General features: G+C 55.4%; 2 protein-coding genes across 3 annotated transcripts; both read left to right on the plus strand.

The window, feature by feature from the left end:
* Window positions 1–1,026: 1,026 nt before the first annotated feature.
* On the plus strand, window positions 1,027–2,393 carry SOX12 (SRY-box transcription factor 12). Its single transcript, XM_037521240.2, is given in 2 exon segments — window positions 1,027–1,777; window positions 1,780–2,393. Coding segments are annotated over 2 exon segments (936 nt in total). The 3' UTR covers window positions 1,965–2,393.
* A 9,643-nt stretch (window positions 2,394–12,036) lies between these two features.
* On the plus strand, window positions 12,037–18,089 carry NRSN2 (neurensin 2). 2 transcript variants are annotated; one of them, XM_037497482.1, is made up of 3 exons: window positions 12,037–12,083; window positions 14,485–14,679; window positions 16,590–18,089. In XM_037497482.1, the coding sequence occupies exons 2-3, from the start codon at window positions 14,494–14,496 to the stop codon at window positions 17,013–17,015; spliced, it is 612 nt and encodes a 203-aa protein (XP_037353379.1). In that variant the 5' UTR covers window positions 12,037–12,083; window positions 14,485–14,493; the 3' UTR covers window positions 17,016–18,089. The 2 variants fall into 2 exon arrangements, with proteins under 2 accessions (XP_037353379.1, XP_037353385.1); XM_037497488.2 differs by lacking the exon at window positions 12,037–12,083 and adding an exon at window positions 13,357–13,371.
* Window positions 18,090–23,265: the final 5,176 nt, after the last annotated feature.

The raw sequence follows: 23,265 nt of genomic DNA on the forward strand, positions 1-23,265 counted from the left end.
CGAGATCAAAGGATGTGAAAGGGGTAGTTGACTGGATCCAAAAGAATGTGTTGAGTAGATCTCTCTCCACACACACACACGTATGTTTGTATGTATACGGCCGGATCCTATGTGCACTAGGCAGGGGCTCCATGCATGCTATGATGACTCTGTCTCCTTGAGGAGCCTTCCTGAACCCGGGTTCCTGAACCTTCCCCACTTTCATTTCAAAGGCGCCCTCGAAAGAGTAAGGCGCGGAGGTCCTACCTGGCGGCAGGTGTCACTGATAAGGTAAAATTTCAAAGGCAGCGCGGGGCGGGGACCAGCTTTCTGAGCCAGATGGGAAGCACACTCGCCTCCCCACCCCACCCCGCGTCCCCAGCCTAAGAAAAGAAACCGACCTCATCCGACACCCCCAATCCCAGCCACGAGACCGCCCAGCCCCGCAGCCCGAGCCCCGCCCCGCCCCAGCCGCCCGCGATTGGGAGATGCAAATGCCAGGTTCTCTGCCCAGCAACGGGTGACGCGGCGCCCGCGCGCGAGGCGTGGCCCGGCCGCAGCCCAAGCGGGCACCTCGGTGTTTACACGGGGCGGCCCCGCGCGCGCCGCAGCGGCCCGCAGACGGCGAGGGGGAGGGGGCGGGGCGGGCGCGCGCCGGCGGGGCCGCGCGGGGAGAAAGACATCGCGAGGCGGCGGGGCGGGGAGCGGCGCGCGCGGGCCGCGGCGGAGCAGGCGGCTGCAAGGAGAGCCCGCGGGGGCCGGGGGGTGCGATTCCTCCGCCCCCGCAAAACAATGTGCGGCGTGCCGCGGGGCGCGAGTTTCGGGAGGCGGCGGGAGCGCGCGGAGCCCGCCTGAGCCCGCGCCGCCGACCTTCTCCCCTCGCCGTCCGTTGGGCCCGAGCGCCCAGCTCCTCGCTCCCGGCTCGCGGGGGCCGGGCCGAGCTGCGGGGCGGGGCCGCCCCTCCGTCGCTGCGCCTCCTCCCCCACCCCAGCCGCTGAGGATGCGGACGGCCCCCGGCGGCGTCTAGCGGCCCCGGGCCCAGGCGCGATGGTGCAGCAGCGGGGCGCGCGGGCCAAGCGGGACGGCGGGCCGCCGCCCCCGGGGCCCGGGCCGGCCGAGGAGGGGGCGCGCGAGCCCGGCTGGTGCAAGACCCCGAGCGGCCACATCAAGAGGCCGATGAACGCGTTCATGGTGTGGTCGCAGCACGAGCGGCGGAAGATCATGGACCAGTGGCCCGACATGCACAACGCCGAGATCTCCAAGCGCCTGGGCCGCCGCTGGCAGCTGCTGCAGGACTCGGAGAAGATCCCGTTCGTGCGGGAGGCGGAGCGGCTGCGCCTCAAGCACATGGCGGACTACCCGGACTACAAGTACCGGCCGCGCAAAAAGAGCAAGGGGGCGCCCGCTAAGGCGCGGCCCCGCCCCCCCGGCGCCGGCGGCAGCCGGCTCAAGCCCGGGCCGCAGCTGCCGGGCCGCGGGGGCCGCCGCGCGGCGGGCGGGCCGTTGGGGGGCGGCGCGGCGGCGCCCGAGGACGACGACGAGGACGACGACGAGGAGCTGCTGGAAGTGCGCCTGGTCGAGACCCCCGGGCGGGAGCTGTGGCGGATGGTCCCGGCGGGGCGCGCGGCCCGGGGACCCGCGGAGCGCGCGCAGGGACCGTCGGGCGAGGGGGCGGCCGTCCCCGCCGCCTCCCCGACCCCGTCCGAGGACGAGGAGCCCGAGGAAGACGAGGAGGAGGCGACGGCCGCGGAGGACGGCGAGGAGGAGACGGTGGCGTCGGGGGAGGAGCCGCTGGGCTTTTGTCCAGGCTGCCCCCCGGGCCCGCCGGCCTGGACTGCAGCGCCCTGGACCGCGACCCGGACCTGCCGCCCCCCGCGGGCACCTCGCACTTCGAGTTCCCGGACTACTGCACCCCCGAGGTCACCGAGATGATCGCAGGGGACTGGCGCCCGTCTAGCATCGCCGACCTGGTTTTCACCTACTGAGCCCACCGTCAGCGGGGCGCGCACGCCCCAAACCAGCTGTTTACATACAGGAATCAGGTATTGGGGCCCCTCGGAGGCCGAGGCTGGCACCCCATCTCCCGCGCAGCCTCCCCCCTCCTAGACGTGCCCGCTCCCCCCGACAATTCCAGAGGTGCCCCTCCCCCGCAGACACACCCCAAGGCAGCCCAGCCCCCACCCCATCCCTGACACTCTAGCCCTGCCCCTCCTCGCCCCCTTCCGCACAGCCACCAGCAGCCAGCCCCCTCCGATCGCCGCCCATCCCTTCCTGCAGACCTGCACCCCCTCGCACACGCCCCTCCTCGTGGCCGGAGGACACGCCCCTGCCCTTCAGGATCCCTCCGCTCTCGCCTCGCCCGCCTCCTTTCTCTTTCGGGGGTGCTGCGGCCGGGCGGCCCCGCGCGCCCCTCCCTTGCGCCCCCTCCCGAGGGAGCGCGCCCGCCCCTTCCCGCGCACGCCTGCCTCCCGGAGGAGGGGGCGGCCGGGCGCCGGGCGCGAGGGGGTCTGGAGCCGCCCTGGGAAAGCCTCCCCGAGGACCGCGGCTCCCTTCCATCCCGACGGGCGTCGCTGCCTTAACGGGAGGGGCAGTCGGAAGTGGGGACGGGCGCTCGCTGCGCGCTCGGAAGGTGCTTCTCCCGCGGCGCGGCCTTTTCCCCGGAGGGGTCGCCCGGCCCACGTGCACCGCCCGCCGCGCGCTGCCGGCCGCGGTCCCGGCCGCTCCAGAAACTTCCCTTCCTCCCCGCCTGGGGCCGGGCGGGCGGCGGGTCTTGCTCGGGAAAGCAGCGCGGGAGGGGGCTGCCCGGGAAAGCCTGGCGCCCACGCCACCTCAGTCCGCGCGGGGACGGGCCCTTGCTGCCCGCCCGGGCGCCTCCCGAGCCCGCCGCCCGGCCCGGCCCGGCCCGGCCCGCTCGCCCCCAGGGCCGGGGAGGGCGCCGGGAGCGCGGGGGGCGGGCGGGGCGCGAGGGGCCGCTGCGCTCGGCGGGCGCGAGAGACGCCGGCCCCGGCCCGGGAGCCTGGGCGCCAGAGACGCGGAGGCGGGCCGGGCCGTTGGCGCCCGTGGCTCGCGGAGAGCGGGGCCGGCGCTGCTGCGGGAAGACCCTGCCCGGCTCGGGCGCCCCCGGGACCCTGCCCCTCCAGCTGTTACCCCCTCTCTCTCCAGCCCCCGCCCGAGCCCCGCCCCTCCGGCCTCCCACCCCCCGCCCTCACTACCTGGATCTCACCGGCGTGTGTGCGCCCCCGGGTGTACACACACTCTCATTCACACACACAAATCTCAGGAACAAACGGTCCCAGAGTCCTCCGGGGCCCGCGCCCAGGGTCTCTGCAGGTCTCTGCCCCACGCGTTCCCGTCGCTGACAAAGCCACCAGCTGCCTCCTTTAAGCTTGGTGCTCCGGCTCTGGGCCTTTCTCGTGCTCTCTCTCTCTCTCTCTTTCTCTCTCTCTCTCTCTTTCTTCTTTTTCTTTTTTTTTTTTTTAAAAGAAAAACAACAACAAAAGACAATGAAAAAAAAACCAGAAAACGTCATGTGAGTGAAGAGATGTCACTGTCTGTGGTCTTGGAGAACTAGTCTCGTAGCTAAGGGGAGGGGTCCCTCCAGTCTGGGGCACTGGCACCCACAGCAGGACTTCGCCAGTTTGATGCCAGGATTGAATAAAGTGTATTTGCCCCGACCTCGCCCTGTGGTTCTACATGTCTGTGCCTTCCTCTCTCCTCCCCAGTTTGCCAGATTCAAAAATCCATGTGGTTTAGCACCATCAAAAAGAACCTGGGGTCCCCAGGCAAGGTACCTGGACCTTGTAGGCCTCTGTCTCCATCTCAGGACTCCTGGTGTCCCTCAAGGATGGCACACACCTGCAGGTGCCAGGCAGGGGCGGGCAGGTAACGTAAGTGAATGAGAGTCTGGTGGACACCGACTTCATGACCCACCTCCTCCAGCAGGAGTGCAACTGACCACCTGCTGCCATTTGTGACCCTGTGGGAATGCGCCCAGCCTGGCTAGAGGGCGAGGTTTTTCATGAGAAGGCAGATAACTAGATGTTTCTATGAATCATCTCAGTTTCAAAAGAGCTAGAAATTTTAAAATCTGGGGCCCAAATGAAGTAAGCACACACCTTGTGTAGGGCTAGTTTGATCCTGCTCCCTGCTCTTGAGGAAGCAGCAGATGGGCCACACTGTCTGGGCTCCACTGACACCTGTGTGACCTTGAGCAAGTTCATTTCACCCTAACTTTCCATTTGTGGAACACAGGATAATAGTACCTGTTTCAAGGGTGAAATGTAGTCTGAGGTGATAAGCATTTAGAACGGTGCTCCATAAATGGTACTATGCCGTTGTCCAGAGGAGGCAACTGAGGGTCAGGGTGGTGAAACAACTTGTAGGAGGGCCTGCTAGCAGCCAAGGGCAGACACAGGACCCCAAATCTTGTTTTGGTGAGCTGCCTCTTGTCCACGGCTGCAGGTGGGGTTAGGCCGCTCAGGTTGGGGTGGTGGGGTTGTCCCGGTGCCTGGCACATAACTGGCCCACAGTGTAGGTTTATTGTATGGCTAAGGAGCAACGGAAGCCTCAAGGAGTCTTGTCTTTGAGATTCTTAGCAGTGTGACCATGGCTTTTCCAGAAAAGCCCTTGCTACTCCTTAGTTCTTCCTCTACTAGGTCCAATGAATCCCTAAGCTCTGACAAATCTGGGTTCCCAGTAAGAATGACGGCTGAGTATGCAGATCTCATTCAGAGAGGGTGTTCAGGGACTGAGGTACCCACAGACCCTGCAAGAGGGCTCTAGCAGCTTTGGGAGGACTGGGGGCCCACAAAATGGCACTGGGGATGTAGGAATTGCAATGACTGCTTCCTCTTGGTCTGATTGGAAGCAAGATGGTTAAAAAAAAAAATCCTGTAAGAAAGAATTGAGAACATGTGGAAGGCAGATAAGGTGCCACCCAGAACTCCGGCGGGGGAAGTGTGGTCTGTGCACAGCCTGCAGCTGTTGACTTTTTTAGGGTTTGCTGTAGCCGCACAGAGCTACTTCTCCCAAGAGACATGCATCTGGTGCCTGTGTCGGGCCAGGTCTATCCACCTGGCCATTTTAGTTCAGTGTGGGTCAGGTCCTGGCTGGCAGAACTTGCATTGCAGCCCTTCCTGGTACTACTCACCCCTGGATGGGTGAGGCTTTGTCCGCCCCGCAGCACAGCCTGACTTCCTGTATCCAATCCTGCTTCCTCCCCCTCTTCTTTTCACAGGTGTTTATTCTCAATAAATAATCTTGCACCCTGAACTCAGTCTTGGTGTCTGCTTCTGAAGGATCCAGTCTGCCAGGAAGAGTGCAAAGGGCTGAACAAAGAAAATTGGGTCCCAACTCCAGCGAGGCTTAGCTAGTGCCCTACCTCTGGGGGGAGTTTATTCGCCACCAGCAACATCAGCTCCCAATCCCTGGCCACACGCTTACTGGAGGGATTTGGGTAGAGACTCCACCTCACCCCACCCTCCGGGGCCCTCTGGTGCAGTCATTCTCTTGCAAATCCCTCCCCTGATCTGAGAGAGAGGCAGAGCCCTTCAGAATGGCTGCCCAGGCAGGGTGAGGGTGAAATGTCAGAGAGTGCCAGAGCGCTGTGGGACACAGGAGAAGACCCTCCCCATCATAGGCCTTGGTTTCCCCATTTGTAAAGTTGCAGTGGGGGAGGAAACTAGGAATAGAAGCGAGACCATTTATTGTTAGCTTGATTCCTTTCATTTGGGAAGGAAATGGATTCTGACCTGGGAGAGGGTGGGAGAGACTGCCTTAAGTGGACTCTGGGGACACCTAGTGGCTGGAAGCAGTAGGAAGCCTAGGGCGAGAGTCCAGATGGGCCCCATCACAACCTCACTTGACTTAATGCCTCTGCATTGCACTCCACACCTTAACTCGCTCAATTACTCATTCAACTAATATTTATCAAGGGTCAGCTTTTACCCAGCTCTGAGCTAGGAGCTGGGCATACCAAGGTGGGAAGAGAGACATGGCTCATTCTCACTGCGCCCATAGGTGTGAAGAAGAAACAAACAAGGATGGAAAGGAGGCGGGCGGAGAGGAACAGGGATTGAGGGGCCTGTAGAGTAAGGTAAAAGTATCAGGCTTTTCTGCCCTCCCGCCATTAGGCTAGACGAGGGAACCCTGTGGTCCTGAACGCATGCCTGATGGCGGGCGCCTGAAGCGGGTACACCTGGGCTGAGAGACTGAGTTTTTAAGGGCGGCATCACGGGGACGCCAGCAGAAGCCAAGAACGAACGGAAGCCGAGAGAAGAAGAGAAGCAGAGAGAACGCCAGAGAGCCCAGATAGAGTGAGGATTTGCTGGGGGTTGGGAGGACGGCCAGCCTTTCCTCCCCTTCCCCCCCCCCCACCCCCCGCACCCCTGCCTGCCATATGCCTGGTAAATCTAAATAAAAGACATGCAAAAGCCACTGAGGACTCTGACTCCTCCTTTACCCTGTCCTCCTTTACCCTGTCTCCTTTACCCAGAAAACCTGCTCAGTGGTCATTTCTACCCCTACAGGGACACAGGAGGCACACTCAGATGTGAAGCAGGGCATAATCAGGTCACCTCCTGGAGGGGTGATGTCTAGCCTGTGACCGATAATCTCTGTAAGTTGTTAGAGTCTTAGTTCTTTGACATTCCTCCTATAAATTTCCTTCCCTTTGAACCTGGACTGGCCTTCATTATCTCCTTGTAACCAGGAGATCACAGTAGGATGCAGCAGATGCTGTGAATTTCCAAGGCACCTGAACTACCTTAGAAGAACTCTAACAAGGCTTCCCTGGTGGCGCTAGGGGTTAAGCACAGCACTGTGAAGCTATCTGCAGTCTCTGCAGCATGAGGTAGATCCCTGGTCAGCCAGGGAGCAACCCACATGGTGCAGCAGACCTCTCCTGTCTCCCCTGCTGCTCTCCTCAGCAGTGTATTTCAGTCAGTCTACCTGTTCAGCTCCCCACTTTGTCTCTGGTAAATCCTCTCACCCCACCCCCCACCCCTCTGGCCTATACCCCAGTTCTTGTATGCATAAATAAATAAATCTTAAAAAAAAACTCTAATAATCCTAAGACCATGCTGTAGTGAAGAAGCCCAAGATAAACAGATCGTGGATAGGTACCCCAGTGGATGCAGGCAGCTGCCCAGGCGCTAAGCATGTGAGTGAAGAAACCTCCAGATGATCCCAACCCCCACTAAAGCCATGATGTCTTCCCAGTCGACGCTCAACCATCATGGAGCAAAGACAAGCCACCTCTTGCTCTGCAGTCTCTTTGCATAATGAAATGCACACCCGCTAAGTCTTATGGCAGTTTTTTTAATGCCGATTATAACTAGAGTGAGGAAGGTTCATTCTTATAATTCATCATAAGCTAGGATGAGGTAGATTCAAATGAAGTAAAAAGCTTTCCAGATGCCAGTAAGTCTCAGCAAGTGTGAAGACTCAGCAAGAATAGCCAACACAGGAAAAATTTGTGCCTAAAGGGGGCAATGGGAAGAGAGAGAGGAGATGAACCAGCAAGACCGTGAAAGACCTTGGCATTTGGACTTTATCCTGAGTCTTTACACTGCAGTCCAAATGGGCCTTTGAAAATACAAATCTGGGGCCTCCCTGGTGGCGCAAGGGGTTAAGCACCGCACTATATGAAGCAATCCGCAGCCTCTGAAGCACAAGTTTGATCCCCGGCCAGCCAGGGAGCAACCCACATGGCACAGCAGACCTCTCCTGTCTCGCCCGCTGCTCCCCTCAGCAATGTAGTTCAGTCTGCCTGCCCTGTTCCCCTCTGTCTCTGGTGGGTCCTCTCACCCTCCGAGTCTCTGGCCTGTACCCCAGCTCTTGTATGCATAAATAAATAAATCTTAAAAAAAAAATACAGATCTGACCCCCACCTAAAGCCTTTCCAGGACTTCCCATTGCCCTTGGGATAAAGTCTAAAGTTCTTGGCTTGAAGGCCTCCCTTGTGGCACAAGGACTTAAGTCAGCACTACGAAGCTATCAGCAGCCACCGCAGCACATCCTGGCCAGGGGGCTGACCCACAAGGCGCAGCAGACCTCTCCTGCTGCTCCCCTCAGCAGTGTATTTCAGTCAATCTGCCTGTTCTGCTTCCCACTCTGTCTCTGGTGAGTCCTCTCACTGCTGCCCCCCCACCCCACTCAAGCCTGCACCTCTGGCCTACACCCCAGTACTTGTATGCATAAATCAATAACATAAATCTTTTAAAATTATAAAGTTCTTGTTAGGGGGAAAGGATGTCCTGAGCTAATTCCATGCAGGCTTTGTGGGCTCCACCCCCACTCCAGACCAAAGCCATCAGGACATTGGGAAAGACAAATCCCGTCACTACCAAAGGGAAGGTGGCTGGGACCTGAGGGTGGAGTTGGGCAGCCAGGTTGGGTATAAAAACCAAACACGTGGGCCTTGGGGGGGGCTTGCTATCGCTCGCCTCCTGGCTTCACGGCTCCTGGCTCGCGGCCAGCTCTCAGAGTGCCATTTGGGATTCCAGATCGGCGGATTGGGTAGGACGCATTTAAAACTTTGTCTCCCATTTTTCTCCCTGAGCTGTACATTTCCTCATTTGCCCTTCCCTTGTAAATAAACCTTTTATTAACCTTTCGCGTGTGCCTGCAGTAGAGCATTGATAAGTCCTTTTAAGCGCGCGGGTGAGGACCCACAGTCAGGCACCCCGTTTTGTATCAGGGCTGCCCTATAACATTCTTAGCCTGACATTCAAGGTCTTTTGCCATTGACTTCTTTATTGTTTTATAAACAGGCCCTTCAAGCTATAGCCTCTATCCTGAAACTGCCTCAGCCATACCAGGTGACTGTCCTGTGTCCTACAACATTTGCCTTTCCTCTTGTTGAGAAACTGGAGGAGTCTTGGCCTAACCACCTAGCCTTTGAGGCCTCATTTCCCATCTGTCTAGGTACGTAGTTGAACTAGAAGTCTTAAAACACATATCTACCTTGGCATTCTAGAAGCCTATGGAAAGGTGGGAGAAAGGGCCTTCTAGCCAAATCTGCCTGTCTAGCTTCTTCCAGGTTGCCTAGCAATGTATGCCAACACTTTCCCCCATCATCCTATGTTTCTTAGCAACCCAATTTCTCATTCTCTGTTGATTTTAGGGTTTCCTGTTAACTAAATGAATGTCAAGTTCTGCTTTCTCTTCTCAAAAATAATCTGAGACTGAGGATCACTTTGGAGATTAGATACAAACCCAGAAGGGAAGTGGCCTGGGGTGTGAGATCAATGGAAGATTTACTGTGTGACTGAAAGAAGATTCCTGACCTCTCTGGCTTTTATTGCAAATTATGAATAATGTCAGGGTGTCCTTAGGCCCTCCCCTCTCCTATGTGTGTGAGATTCAACTGCTAAATTTCTTCACTCTTTCAACAAATTTTTACTGAGCGCCTATTGTGTGCTGAGCACTGTTTTAGGATTGGGAATTCATTAATGAGCAAGCAAGCCTTGCCTTCATAAGCTTACACAACAGTTGATGGAAATCCACATCCAGTGAAGAGATCCATACGTGACAATGTCATGTGATGAATGGGATAAAGTGAGGAGAGGGCACTGTTTTAGAGGAGGGGGTTGTATCAGTCAGGATAGGCTGGGGAAGCTGGTTTCTTCTTCAGGTCTCTGCTTATATGTCATCTTGGCAAAGAGGTTTTCATTTAAATACTGGTAAAAACATAACCTATTCACCAAATTTCCATGTGCTTCACATATAATTCCCAGTCCCATGGAAGTTAGACAAAGCCATGTGATTAATCTGGCCAATGTGCTACGAGCAGAGCTATGAGGGTCACCTCTGGGCCAAAGAATTTTTCCGGTTGCTATTGTTTTATAACATACCAATTCAAAACAACAGCAGTCATGTTGCTCACAGATCCGCAGATATCTGGATAAAGAGCAATAAAAGCAGGGAAATGAACAAGTTCCAAGGCTTTGAAGCTTTGAGATAGGAGTTTTCCCCGTGCACCGTTCATTGAAGAGGTTCACCATGGCTGGGATACCATGACTGAGGGGGTGGGGAAGATGAGATCAAGGAGGGAGGAAAGGTTGTAGGGGGTGGGGTTACAGATCACCTAAGGCCTTAGAGGCCACAGTAAGGGCTGCTTTAACCAATAGAGGTGAAAGTAATGCTGTGCCAGTGTGAACCTAACTTTTTTTTAAAGTTTTATTTATTTGTGCATACAAGAGCTGGGGTACAGGCCAGAGTTGTGGGGGGTGAGAGGATTCGCCAGAGACTGAGTGGGGAACAGAACAGGCAGATCAACCGAAACACACTGCTGAGGGGAGCAGCGGGCAAGCCAGGAGAGGTCTGCTGCGCTATGTGGGTAGCTCCCTGGCCAGGGGTCAAACTCTAGCTGCAGTGGCTGCTGACAGCCTCATAGGTTGTATCTTAATCCCTTGCACCACCAGGGAGCCCCTGAACCTAACTTTTAAGAGATCACACTTTCTCTCTTTCCCCTTAGTCCCTGAGGAACACTCAACTGTGGAAGTTTCCCTTTTGGTCCCCAGACCCCTTGCTAAAGTAACCCAAGCCAAGCTGCATGGAGATCGGCTGACTAACTGACCATCTCACAACTTAATAGCTTAAAACACCACCATTTTATCTCTCAAGATTCTATGGGTTTATGGGATCCAGTGGGATGATCTGCTCATCTGATGTTATCTGGGGGCTTGAGTGGACTGGAACATTCAAACTGACTCACTGGGGCCTTCCTGGTGGCATGAGGGGTTAAGACACAACCTATGAAGCTATCTGCAGCCACTGTAACATGAGTTTGATCCTGGCCAGGGAGCAGCTCACATGGCACCGCAGACCTCTCCTGACTCGCCCGCTGCTCCCCTCAGCAGTGTATTTCAGTCAATCTGCCTGTTCTGTTCCGCACTATGTCTCTGGTGAATCCTCTCACCCCCCGCATCTCTGGCCTATACCCCAACTCTTGTATGCATAAATAAATAAATCTTTAAACTTACATTTACCATAATGAAAATTAAATAAAATTTAGAATTCAGTTGCTCAGTTGTTTTAGCCACATTTCAAATGCTTAATAGCCAAATGTGGCCAATGGCTCCCCCATGGGCATCACAGAGAATATTTGCAGAAAATTCTATTGAGCAGCAGAGACAGAACTGCTCATTCCCTATGAGGTTCCACATCTAAAATCTTTAACTACAGGGGCCCACACTCTGACTTCCACTCCCTTTCCCATCCAACTATTTTTTTACTTCATTGTCTACTGTCCCTCAGTCTAGAATCCCTGTGTCTTCTTCTAGATCCTTCTGCTCTCTCCTGGGCTGTCTTCCCCCATTGAGCCAGGTTCCTTATGAGATGGTCTTTCTCCCCTGATCTCTGCACCCCCATCACACCCTCCTGTCCCCCCTGTCCAGGGGCACCCTGACCCCGAGCTGGGGTGCCAGCGGCCTTCTTCACACCCACCTGTCCTGACTCTGCCAAACACACAGACATGCAGCCCGTGTTCTTCCCACAGATCATGACCCCAGAGTCATCAGAGGGGTAACAAAAGAGGGGACCCCCCCATACAAGCAGGAGGGTATTTCCTGTGAGGAACCCACTGAGAGTTGGGACTCAACCATGGGCTGGGAGCAGAGAGGGGGATGGGTGTCTGTGAAGAGGGTTGGGGAGTCAGTGAGATGAAGGTTTGTAGACAGGGGTGGGGACTCCATGAGGGGAATGGAGACCAGAGAGAAAATTGAGGGTACCGGGAGGAAATGAAGGTTCGGGAAGGGCAAGGGTCTTCGCTTGGAGGGGAGGGTCTGGAGCGAGAAATGGAAAGGTCCATGAGAGGTTGAGGGATGCTTGAAGGGGTGGGTGCAGGGAGGTGGTGGGGTCTCGGTGAGGGGCCTGTACTCTCAGCGAGTGAACGGAACTCTGGAAGGAGATCTGGGTTCGCAATCCTGCAGGGGTCTGCAGTCTGCAGAGCCAGCCTTTGAGGCGGACCGGGGGCCCCTCCCAATCCAGTATCAAACGTCCCCCCCAAACCCCCCCACCCCCGACTGCGGCGCAGGCGCCGACTGAACCCGCTTTTGCTCGGCTCGAGTGCGGCTGCTGCTCAGCGGAGACAGCAAGCAGAGGTGAGCTCAGCCCCGCTCCGCGCGCAGCTCGACCCCCCACTCCACCCTCCCCCGGTTCCGGAGAACCGTCCACCCCTGCCCGCACCCCCAGCCGGGTCCGTGTCGCGTCTCAGGCAGGACGGCAGCGCCCAAGCCCTGGTGCGCTCAGATTTGGGGAGGTGGGGTTCCGGGAAAGTAGTAGGAAGCAGAGACCTCACCGGCCCCAGCGCCCCGAGACACCTCAGAGCTGATGGCCTGGGTGGCGGTTTCCAAGGGCAAGACCCCCTACCCCACCTCTCTACTAAAACCCACCCCCACCCGCCTGTTTCCCTCTAGGAGGAGGGGTGCAGCCTGTCCCCACCCAGCAAGGGTGGTCCGGTCAGAAACTAGTGCGCCCAGCTTGGGGAGAATTGGCCTAATTTCCCTGGCCTCGCCCCCACGAGGACACCCCATCTCGGCATCTGGGCGCCCCGCACGCGGGAGTGGGCGGGTCCGGGGCCCCGGCGAGCAGAGCTGGGCCAGGCCGCTCCGAGGCGCGCGAGTCCGTCCACCGTCAGGCCCGGCGCCCGTCCCTGCCCCGCGCCTCCCCACCGCGCCTGCTCCGCCGCAGCCTCCCACCCCTCGGGCCCCGCGCCCCCTCCTCTTCGCCGGGACCCCCTTCCCCGTCCCGCGGAGGGACACGCCCAGCGGTTCCTATGGCAACCCTCGCCCGGGTGCCCGCGCTCGGGTGCTGCGCGTCCTTTCCTTCCTCCCTGCCCCCACCGCCTGCCGCACCCCCTCTGGGTACCCCAACCTGGGAGGGGGAGGGGCCAGACCGAGGGGAGGCTGCGTCAAGGTCACCTTCCTTGGTGCCGGCAGGCTGGAGAGCCCGCGTGTTTTTGGAGGAAGGGGGCTGGGGGTTGCAGGCGAGGACCTAACCCAGCCCCGCAGCCCCTCCGCTCCACTCCCGCCCTCCCCAGGGTTTCTTTATTAAAGATCCCTGCGCGGGGACGCCGGCCGCCTCTCGCGCCCCCACTCCCGCGCCCTCTCCCCGGCCGGCGGAGCGCCTCAGGCGGGCTCGGGTCCTCCCTGGCCCCGCCCCCCGCGGCGCCCCGCCCCGCCCCTCGGGGCACCCCTGCCTCCAGAGCCTCTCGCCCTGTTTGTGCCTCTAGGTCTTGGTCTCTTCCATTCCGTCAAAAAAGAAATTTTTTTTGGTCTTTCCATCCCCCCCGCGCCCCCGAGTTGTGGGTGACGGCGCGATTTAAAGGCAGCGCCCTTGTGTTTTTGTGTGGATCCGTGGGGACGCCAAGAATCACCCCAACACAAACTGGTGTGTGTCCTGTGTGTCCGTCTGCGTGTGACTCCGTGTATGTGTGTGTCTGGCTGCGTCTGTGTTGGCCTGTGTTTCTGTGGAGTGTGTCTGCGGGCGTCTGTGGATGTCTGTTTTTTGCGTGCGCCTGTGTACTTCTCTGTGCGTGTGTGGTGAGCCTCTCCGTGCAGGGGATTCAGTGGAAATTTGCCTCCCCCTTTGGTTAGGCTCTTGCCTCGCTGTGTATGAAGCTGCTCAGAGGGACCTCATGAGGGTCAGTTCTTCCCACGGTAGCCCCCAGCTTTGGTTTTAGTCCTACCTGAGTGCGGCTACACAGGCTACACAGTGTTCTATTCCCGAGGCCTCAGCATCTCTCTCCATTTGTGAAAAGAAGAGCTCTTAGATTGGTTTCTCTAGAAATCTGAGAGCCCTTGAGCTACTACGAGCCTCACCTGACTTTGATTTCCTGCAGAGTCAAGATTCCTTGGTACTTGGAGGTTGTTGTCTTCTGAGAGGCAGCTCTGGGGAGGGAGCTTTTAGGCCTTTGTAGTTTGGGCAGCTCTGCCTGATTGGACAAGTGTCAGTCATGACACTTATTGCCAAGAGTGTCCTGAAAGGGGAGATGATTCAAGAGGAAATGGGGATGTCCCTCCAGACCTGGGGCTCCAAAATTTCAGTATGCAGCTAATAATGGAAGGAATTACAGTAACACTGATCACATCTACCATCTCTCGGCGCCAACAGCAGCTGTATGAAGCAGGTATAAATGTTAGCCCTGCTTTGCAGATGAGGAAACAGGCTTAGGGAGGTGAAAGCACTTGTTTAAAGTGACTGCCTGAAAGTATTGGGTCTAGGATTTCAATCCAGGCAGTTAGACTCTAGAACCCACAGTTCCTGCCCCTGCCTGGCCTCCAGACAATTGTTAAACTTTGGGCTAAGCAGCTCAGTGCACTGGCTCATTTCCTGGTGCTGAGGAAGACAGGCTAGGATGCCAGAATCAAGGTTGTGTTATGAGTATAGGGTGTCTAAAATGCAAAGTGATGTAGATGGGGTACAAAGATTTAGGGGGCTTGGGAGAGTCACTGTGGCCAGCTCTCACTGATCCCTCTCTGCTGCACTTTACCTTTCCCACAGGATCCCAGGATGCCCAGCTTCGACCGTTCCTGTGGCTGCAGCCGTGGCCCTAACGTGGAAGATGGCAAGTGGTATGGGGTCCGCTCCTATCTGCATCTCTTCTATGAGGACTGCGCAGGTACTGCCCTCAGTGATGACCCTGAGGGGCCTCCTGTGCTGTGTCCCCGCCGACCCTGGCCCTCACTGTGTTGGAAGGTAAGGCCAGAGGAAAAGCAGCTCCAGTGATTTCCTGTGATTTCAGGAAAGAGTTGGGACCAGTGGCTAGAAAGAAAAGGGGTGATGTAGTGGTTAGGACTCTTGCATGCTCAAACCAAAAAAACAACTTAAATGTGTGTCAATAATAAAGGGAAAATATTACTCATTGTATAGAAAAGACCAGAGTTTGGATACCTTCAGGCAAAGTTCGATCCTGCAGTTCAGCCATCACACTGAAGACTCAAGATTTCTCTTGGTTTTTAGACTCCCTCATGTGCCCCCATCCTTGCAGTCCTGTAAGCTTTAGACTCTCCCTGCGTGCTCATTAGATGTCCACTATCACTGGGTCTTTCCATTCTGCACTATCACTGGGTCTTTCCATTCAAGGGAAATCAGAATTTTCTCTAGGATTTCCTTCAGAAAAGAAATGATGCTTTTCATTTCTAGAAGTCCTGGAAAGCAATTGGCTTTATTTTTTTTTTTTTAATTTTTTTTTTTTAAGATTTATTTATTTATTTATTTATTCATACAAGCACTGGGTACAGTCAGAAGTGCGGGAGGGTGAGAGACTTCACCAGAGTCAGAGCAGGATGCAGAACAGGCAGACGGACCGAAGCACACTGCCGAGGGGAGCAGCGGGCGGCAGGAGAGGTCTGCGCCCCATGTGGGACCCTCCTCTGGTGGCCGGGGAGCAGCCAGGGATCGAACCGGCACTGCAGAGGCTGCGGGCAGCTTCGCAACCCCGCGCTCAACCACTGCGCCACCGGGAAGCCGAAAGCAATTGGCTTTAACTGGGTCACTTGCTCAGCCATGAACTGATCACTATGGCCAGGAAGATATTACTCTGACTGGCAGGAGGAGGGGTGTATCCCATTTAAATCTTACTGTGACTTCCCCATGATATATTAGGGTGCTATTGTCAGGGCAATGGAAGGCATGAGAGAGACAAATTCATAATAGCCAGGGAGAATGGTCGGTCAGGGTGCAGCATGTAGGTAAGAGTGTAGGAGTAGAAGTAAACTTAGTCCCGGTAATGGGGATAGCACTTTGCTGTAGGGAGATTGAGACAGAGGGCCCCTCTCCTCTGCTTTCAAAAGGCATCCCTCTAGTGGGGAGAAGAGTTAGCAACCTGTGCAGACTGAATGCACCAGCCAGGTGTGCAGTGGATGCCAGAAGAGGAGATCCTCTTAGTGCTGGGGTGATTGGGGGAGAAGAAGTTCTAGGAGAAATTGAGTAGGTATTTTAAAATTTTGAGCATCCCATTGCCAGGCAGTGGGGACAGGCTCTTGGGAACATGTCTTTGTCTTCGAGGCGCTCTAGCTGTAGTTCATTCAGCTATTTTGCAAATACTCATTCTGCTATTGCTTGGTACCAGTACCAAGCTAGATCTGAAAAACACCTAAGGAGCCAAAACAGTCCCTGCTCTCTGGCTCTCAGTGGGTGGGGCTGGCAGACCCTACCTTTGGTTACATAGTAATCAAAGTCTACCTCCAGGTGTTGACCAAGGTGAGGGAACCCAAGAAGGAATGTGCAGTGTTTGTACAAGTGCAGAGAAGGGGACTTCACCCACTTTGGGGGTGTCCTAGAAGGTGAGGTTTGAGATGAGATCTGACAGAGAGATAGAGGGTAGAAAGGACAGGGGATAAGAAAGGACACAAATAATGGTGGAAGGGAACTAAGGTTGACAGGAGAAACTCCCCACTCTGTGGGAGGGAAATTAATCAAGAGACCTCAAAATCCCTAATAGAACACAACAGTCTGTGCCCCTTGTCAGTTAGATCCTAGCAGGTATGGTCTGTGAGTCCTATCTCTTAAGGGGTTTCCTTTAGTCCAGTTGGGGTCCAAGGTGATCCCTGGGCCCAGGGCCCTCAGCTGACCCTGACTGCCTCCCAATCTCTACCTCTCTCCAGATCAGCCTGTCCTCAGGGACCCTGCTTCTGCTGCTGGGCGTGGCAGCCCTGACCACTGGCTATGCCGTGCCGCCCAAGCTGGAGGGCATCGGAGAGGGTGAGTTCCTGGTGCTGGATCAGCGGGCAGCCGACTACAACCAGGCTCTGGGCACCTGCCGTCTGGCAGGCACAGCACTCTGCGTGGCGGCCGGGGTCCTGTTGGCCATCTGCCTGTTCTGGGCTATGACCGGCTGGCTGAGCCACGGCACCAAGGCAGAACCCTTGGACATGGACATGGACAGCCATGTGGAGGTCTTCGGGGATGAGCCAGAGCAGCAACTGTCCCCCATCTTCCACAATGCCAGTGGCCAGTCTTGGTTCTCACCACCCGCCAGCCCCTTTGGGCAGTCCTCTGTGCAGACCATCCAGCCCAAACGGGACTCTTGAGCCACCCACATGGCCACAGGAGGAGCCAGACCTGCAGACTGGGCCCTTCCTTCTCCCCATGCACCCACCCTCCTACTGTGTCCCTAAATTCTCCCATTCCATCTAAGCCCCCAGAAGGCCCAGCTTCTGGTCAGTAAGTCTGGAGTCCACATTCTCAGGCCTCTGCTCCAGGGCTGCAACTCATCCAAGAGGCTGACCTTCCTCAAGTCCTTCCTAAACTTCCTGCTCACCCCTCCTTTCTAAGGCCCTTCAGGAGCAGAAGACTTCTCCCTCAGCCTAACCCTGCTTTCTCTGTGTGACCTTGGGCAAGCCCCACGCCCTTTCAGGTCACTGGTTCCTGCCTCTGTGCTATAAGAAGTTTGTGCCAAACTCTATAGTTGCACGACTCCCCTTCTCTCCCCAGAGTGTAAGCACTGTCCTCCACAGGCAAGGAGGGTGGGGGGAGGGGGAGCGGGTCATTCTCATTCACCAACCCTGCCCTCTGCGGGAAGTCTTGGAAGTTGCCCACTTGGACTTCCCCTCCAGAATGGCACAAAAGCACTTGCCCACACACCATGTTTTCTACATGCATTTTGGCATCAGAGGTCCTCAGTGTACCAGCCCCGGCTTACAGGCTGAGGTGTGAGGGAGAATGGCAGTCTGCAGGAACTTGGGTCCACAACTTTAGACTCCCTTGGGCCAACTCCTCTTCTACAATGGAGCAGGGCGCTGCACTTTCCTGGTTGCCAGGTGACCCGAGGGTGGGGGACTGGGTTGGGAGACTAGGGTTGAGTCCAGAGAGACCAGCTGGAGACCTGATGATCCCAGTAGGGTTCGCAAGATAACTTGGATGTGCATTGAAGTGGTTTTTAAGAGCTTGGGCAGGAGAACTGGCATATTTTTGTCTCTCAAAATCCATCTACCTAGAAACATCACCCATTGGTCTTCACCTTACTCTGTAACAGATGTGGCTTTTGGGAGGCCCAATCTCCCCCCATTTTCAGGCTCCCCAGACAGAGGCAGCACCTCTATTAGCTACCGCCAGGGGGAGCTCTAGGACAGCTGGAGAGAGGCACGATGGTTTTTTTTTTTTTTTTTTTTCCCCCCACCCCCCCAACCAAGCTTCTGTCCTTAGTCTCACCCCCTGCCTGGAGGGGCCTCCTGGGAGGGCCTCAGCCTCCCCTACAAGGCAGGCCCTGATGGCCCTGTGGCGCCCCCTCCCCTCCTTCCCTGTCCATCTTTTCCATCCCACACTCCTGTTCAATAAACAGCTGGGATGGACACTTGACTTCTTTTCTCCCTATCACTGAGGCATGGGGAGGAAGGAAAGGGACAATTATAAGCACCTACTGTGTGTTGGGCAATTAAATCCATTATTTCTCATTTGCTCCTCATGAAAACCCTTCAATAAGGGGGATTATCATCTTCATTTTACAGATGACGTAACTAATGGTCAGAGAAGTGCAGTCATTCCTAAGGCTTCTCCCTGGTGAATGTGAATGCTAGCCTGATGGGATGGAAACTTCTCAGCCATGTTGACAGCCCTCAACCCCCAGCTCCAGTCCTCAGAGGGAAGGGAGGCCAGGGAGCTGGGTCAGGGAGCTGGAGTCCAAGGTGCAGGCTTTTGGGGCAGTGAAAACAGCTACCCCTTGATGGCATTTTAAAAAAATATTTTTTTAAAGATTTATTTATTTATGCATACAAGAACTGGGGTACAGGCCAGAGGTGTGGGAGAGTGAGAGGATTCACCAGAGACAAAGCAGGGAGCATAACAGGCAGATGACCAAAAACAATGCTGAGGGGAGCAATGGGGAGGCAAGAGAGGTCTGCTGCACCATGTGGGTCCTTCCCTGGCCTGCCGCCATGTGGGTCTCTCCCTGGCCTGCAGGGAATCGGAACAGCGCTGCAGAGGCTGCGGACACCTTCACAGCATTGTGCTCAACCCCTGCGCCACCAGGGAGGCCCCTACCCCTGCCGCCATTTACCCAGGTCATACCCTGTTCTGGTGTGTTACAGACAAGAATTCATTTCACTCTCACAATAAACTTCGAGGCGGGACTATTCTCCCAAACCTTGTTCCCAGACTCCAGGCCTGTTTCCCACTGCAGTCGCCTGCATGGCGAGTCTCAGCTTAGCTATTCCCAACTCCCCCCTCATAGCCCCTCACCCCCCTCACCTCACCTGCTGCACCATTCACACATCCTGGAGAGGGGCACCTCCAGACAGGATCATCCTGACCCCTCTTTTTCCTTACACTCGGAATCCATCTGCAAGTCCTGTCAATTCAGCTTGCAAATGTATCCTGTAGCCAGCCACTTCTTGCCATCCTCAAGGCTAGTTCCCCGGCCTGAGCCACACCTACCTCTCATCTGGATTGTGGCTCAGTATCTCCCCACCCCTGCCCTCCCCCACCTTCCTCCCCAGTCTATCTACCCCAAGCAACCAGGCACCTCTGTTACAGCACCTCTGCTCAGAACCCTCCCTGGCTCCTTCCTTGCTCAGAGTAAAAGGCCACAGTCCTCCCTGTGGCATACAAGTTCCTACAAGATTTGGGGATATCGCTCCCATTTTCTTCCCTGTGACCTCAACTGCCACTACTCTCCCCGTCTCCTCTCAGCCAAACTGGCATCCTTGATCCTCCAATATCAAGCCCAGCCCCCTCTCAGGGCCTTCCCCTGCCGTTTCCCTTTGCTGGTGACTCTCCCCATTGACTCCTTGGCAGTTCCCTCACCTCCTTCAAACTTTTGCACAAATGTCATCTCAGTGAGACTTTCCCTGAGCAGCCCAGTATCAGTGCGACCATATCCCCATTCTCTATTCCCTGAGCGCTTTAGGTTTGGGTTTCTGTTTCCCCACAGCGTTGCTCATCTTTCAATATACCACATGACGTACCTATTTATTCTGTCACTGTTTATTACCTGTCTACCCCACCACAGTATGAGCGCTGCAAGAGCCAGGATCTTGCTTTGTTTACTTGCATGTCCCAAGAGCCTGCAACATGCCCAGCACACAGTAGACACAGCAGATACGCAATAAAAGCGCCTTGCATAAATCTACCTCATTCTACAGGTGAGGACAGTGAGTCTTAGCGACATGAAGCAACGTGCCCAGGATGCACAGCTGGGGTTCAATCGCAGGCAGCTGGGGTCCAAGTTACAGCTTAGCCCACTGCCCTAGACCGCCCCTTGGTTTGACTGCCTGGAGCCTGGGGACACAGCATTAAGTGCCAACAGTTATACCCACAGGCAGTTGCTGTGTAGAAATTTGAGCACAGTGTTCATAGCTGATTTTTTTCCCCTAGAGAAGTCAGGAATCTAAATTTTTATATGAAATGTATTAATTTTTAAACCTGAGTATCCATTTCAAAAATGGATGAAGTACTGTGGGAGATAAAACATTCCCTGGGACAGCTTCACCCTGTGAGCTGACCTCTGACCTGGACACTGGGTTAGTGCCCACAGCTGAGGGCCTGAGACCGAGCTTCACACTGACAAAATTGCTTGGAAAACTGAGGTAGAACCACACCCCAGAATATCTATGTCACGTTAGCGTTCCTTCCCAGCTGCCACCTGAAAGCCAATCCTTGCCTATAACCCTAGAACCTACAACCCTAGAACCTAGAGTGCTCAGGCCCCCACGCAGCCCAGTCCTCACAGAGTATCTCCCTCAGAGAAACAGAATCCAACAACTAAAATTAATTCCCCCCCCCCCCCAAGGCCTGGTGTCATGTGAATCTTTGAAGTATGTTTAAGGAAGTTCAGGTTCAGTCTCCTACCTGCTAGGGGGATGTGTCTGGGATTGAACAGCATTTCTCATAAGTTCACAGCCACCTGAATCTGTGAATATGGCCTTGTCTGCAAATAGGATCACAACAGATATGATAAAACTAAGATGAGGTCATAGGATTAGGATGGGCCCTAATCCAGTATCCTGCTGGAAGAGAGAAATCTGGACATGGCACACGCAGAGGGAAGACAGCCACGTGAAGATGGAGGTGGAGACTGGAGTGAAATGTCCACAGGCCGAGGAGCACGCAGGAGCCTGTCGACACCGGCTACCAGCGTAGGCAAGGGAGGTTCTACCCCAGCCCAGAGGGAGCATGATCCTGCCCACGCCTTGAAGGCCAACTTCTAGCCTCAGTGCTATGAGGTGATACCTTTTGGCTGTTTTTTTTTTTAAAAGATTTATTTATGCATATAAGAGCTGGGGTACAGGCCAGAGGTGTGGGGGTGGGGCAGGGTGAGAGGATTCACCAGAGATAGAGTGGGGAACAGAACAGGCAGATTGACTGAAATACACTGCTGAGGGGAGCAGCGGGTGAGACAGGAGAGGTCTCCTGCACCATGTGGGTTAGCTCCTTGGCAGGGGATCAAGCTCTTGCTGCAGTGGCTGCAGACAGCTTCATAGTACTGTGCTTAACCCCTTGCACCACCAAGGAGGCCCCGGCCTTTTCATTGTTTTAAGCCACCTAGTTTGTAGCACTTTGTTCAGCAGCCTGAGAACACTAGTATGGGGTGTAAACTGCTGTAAGAGAGGCTGTAGGGCAGTATCAAAATGGAAAACACACATGCCTTTTGAGCCTTCCCTTGAGGACAGGTGTATCTGCAGGTTAAGTTCTCCGTGTTGGAACCCTGTGGCATTGTTTCTAACAGAAAGCACTGGAAATGAGCAGAGGAGACTAGTTAATAAATCGTGGTACCTCCTGTGAACATATGGAAAGCCCTTTGTACCAGCCTGATGTGATCTCCAAGTGAAGGTGAGAAGGTACAAGGTGCAGAGCACATGAATATTTCCAAAATGTATGTGTTGAAAAGAGAATGTGTGTAGACACTGCACGCGCATGAATCTCCATGGGCTTTGGTGGCCGTGTGGGAAAGGGTGGGGGGAGATTGCCACCTCATATTCTTTCTCCTATTGAGTCATGTGAACGCATCACATTTTTTAAAAAATAATCAAGTTAAAAAATAAAAGAGGGCCTTCCTGGTGGTGCAAGAGGTTAGGATGCAGCACTGTGAAGCTATGTGCAGCCTCTGCAGCAAGAGTTCCATCCCTGGATGGCCTGGGACTACCCCTACATGGGCAGCAGACCTCTCTATCTCGCCCGCTGCTCCCCTCAGCAGTGTATTTCCGTCATTCTGCCTGTTCTGCACCCCACTCTCTCTAGTGAATCCTCTCACTCCCCACACCTCTAGCTTACACCCCAGCTCTTGTATGCATGAATAAATAAAATATACCTTAAAAAAAAAAGGAAGGTAAAATGAGAATAACGCAAAGGCTTTGGTTGAGATGAAGTAACAGGACTCAGGGTAACCCTCCTGAAGAATCAGGCACGGACATGAATGAATGAATGGAAGGAGCCCCGTAACTGCCCCAGCTGACTTCCAGGAGTTTCCAGACACAGCATAGATTTCTCAATAAATGATGAAGCAAGCAGACAGGAAATCAGTAAGGCTGTGGAAGATCTGATCTAATTGGTCAAACCAGTTTGCCCTAATTGGTGTTTCAAGAGCATTTTACCCAACAACAGCCAAATACCCAAAGCCTCGGTGGCTCCTGGGGACCCAAGGGACAAGTGGGGGGTGAAACAGACACAGAACCCGAGAGGCCTCAGGGTGCCCTCTGGTGTCTCTCAGTGGTTTGACAGCTTCCTCCTACCAGTTGGGCTTCCTCAGGCTTGCAGGCCCCTCCCCTTCCCGCTGGGGAGGCTGGGAGAGGGAAGAAGGCTGAACGAGGATGAAGAGGACATTCTGTTCCACCCCTTTTTATCCCGATACCTAACTGCACACCACTGGGAGGCTGCCCTTCCCTCCCGCTGAGTCTTGGTACCTTCATCCTCTGAAAGCCATCTTCACCTCACCTAGAATCAGACCAAAGGAGGGGTGATCCGGGGTCCTTGCCCCACCTCAGGTGCTGTGCCAGGGCAGGGAGCTGAGATGCCCCAGGGTGAAGAAGAGAAACAAGGGGATATTCACATGGCTGGGCAGCGGGGCAAGGAGGGGAAGGAGAGGGAACAAGCTGAGAGGGAGGAGTCGGAGAGGTGGGCAGTCAACTACAGTGGAAGCCCAGACTCTTCCTCCGTCTTCAGTGCAGGCGCACAGTGAGCTTGCTGTGTGAGCCTGGGCAGTTTCTTAACCTCTCTGAGCCCCAGTTTCGTTGTCTCTAAACTAGGGACAACAAGGATGCCAATCTCTTGAGATTGTTTGGAGACCTAACAAGCTTAGCACAGTGTGTGGCACATGCAAGTGCCCGGTAAATGCTATGATGATGGGAG

This window comes from Talpa occidentalis, unplaced genomic scaffold (assembly GCF_014898055.3).
Source record: "Talpa occidentalis isolate TD23 unplaced genomic scaffold, MPIMG_talOcc4v2.1 talOcc4.10, whole genome shotgun sequence".
NCBI lineage: Eukaryota > Metazoa > Chordata > Mammalia > Eulipotyphla > Talpidae > Talpa > Talpa occidentalis.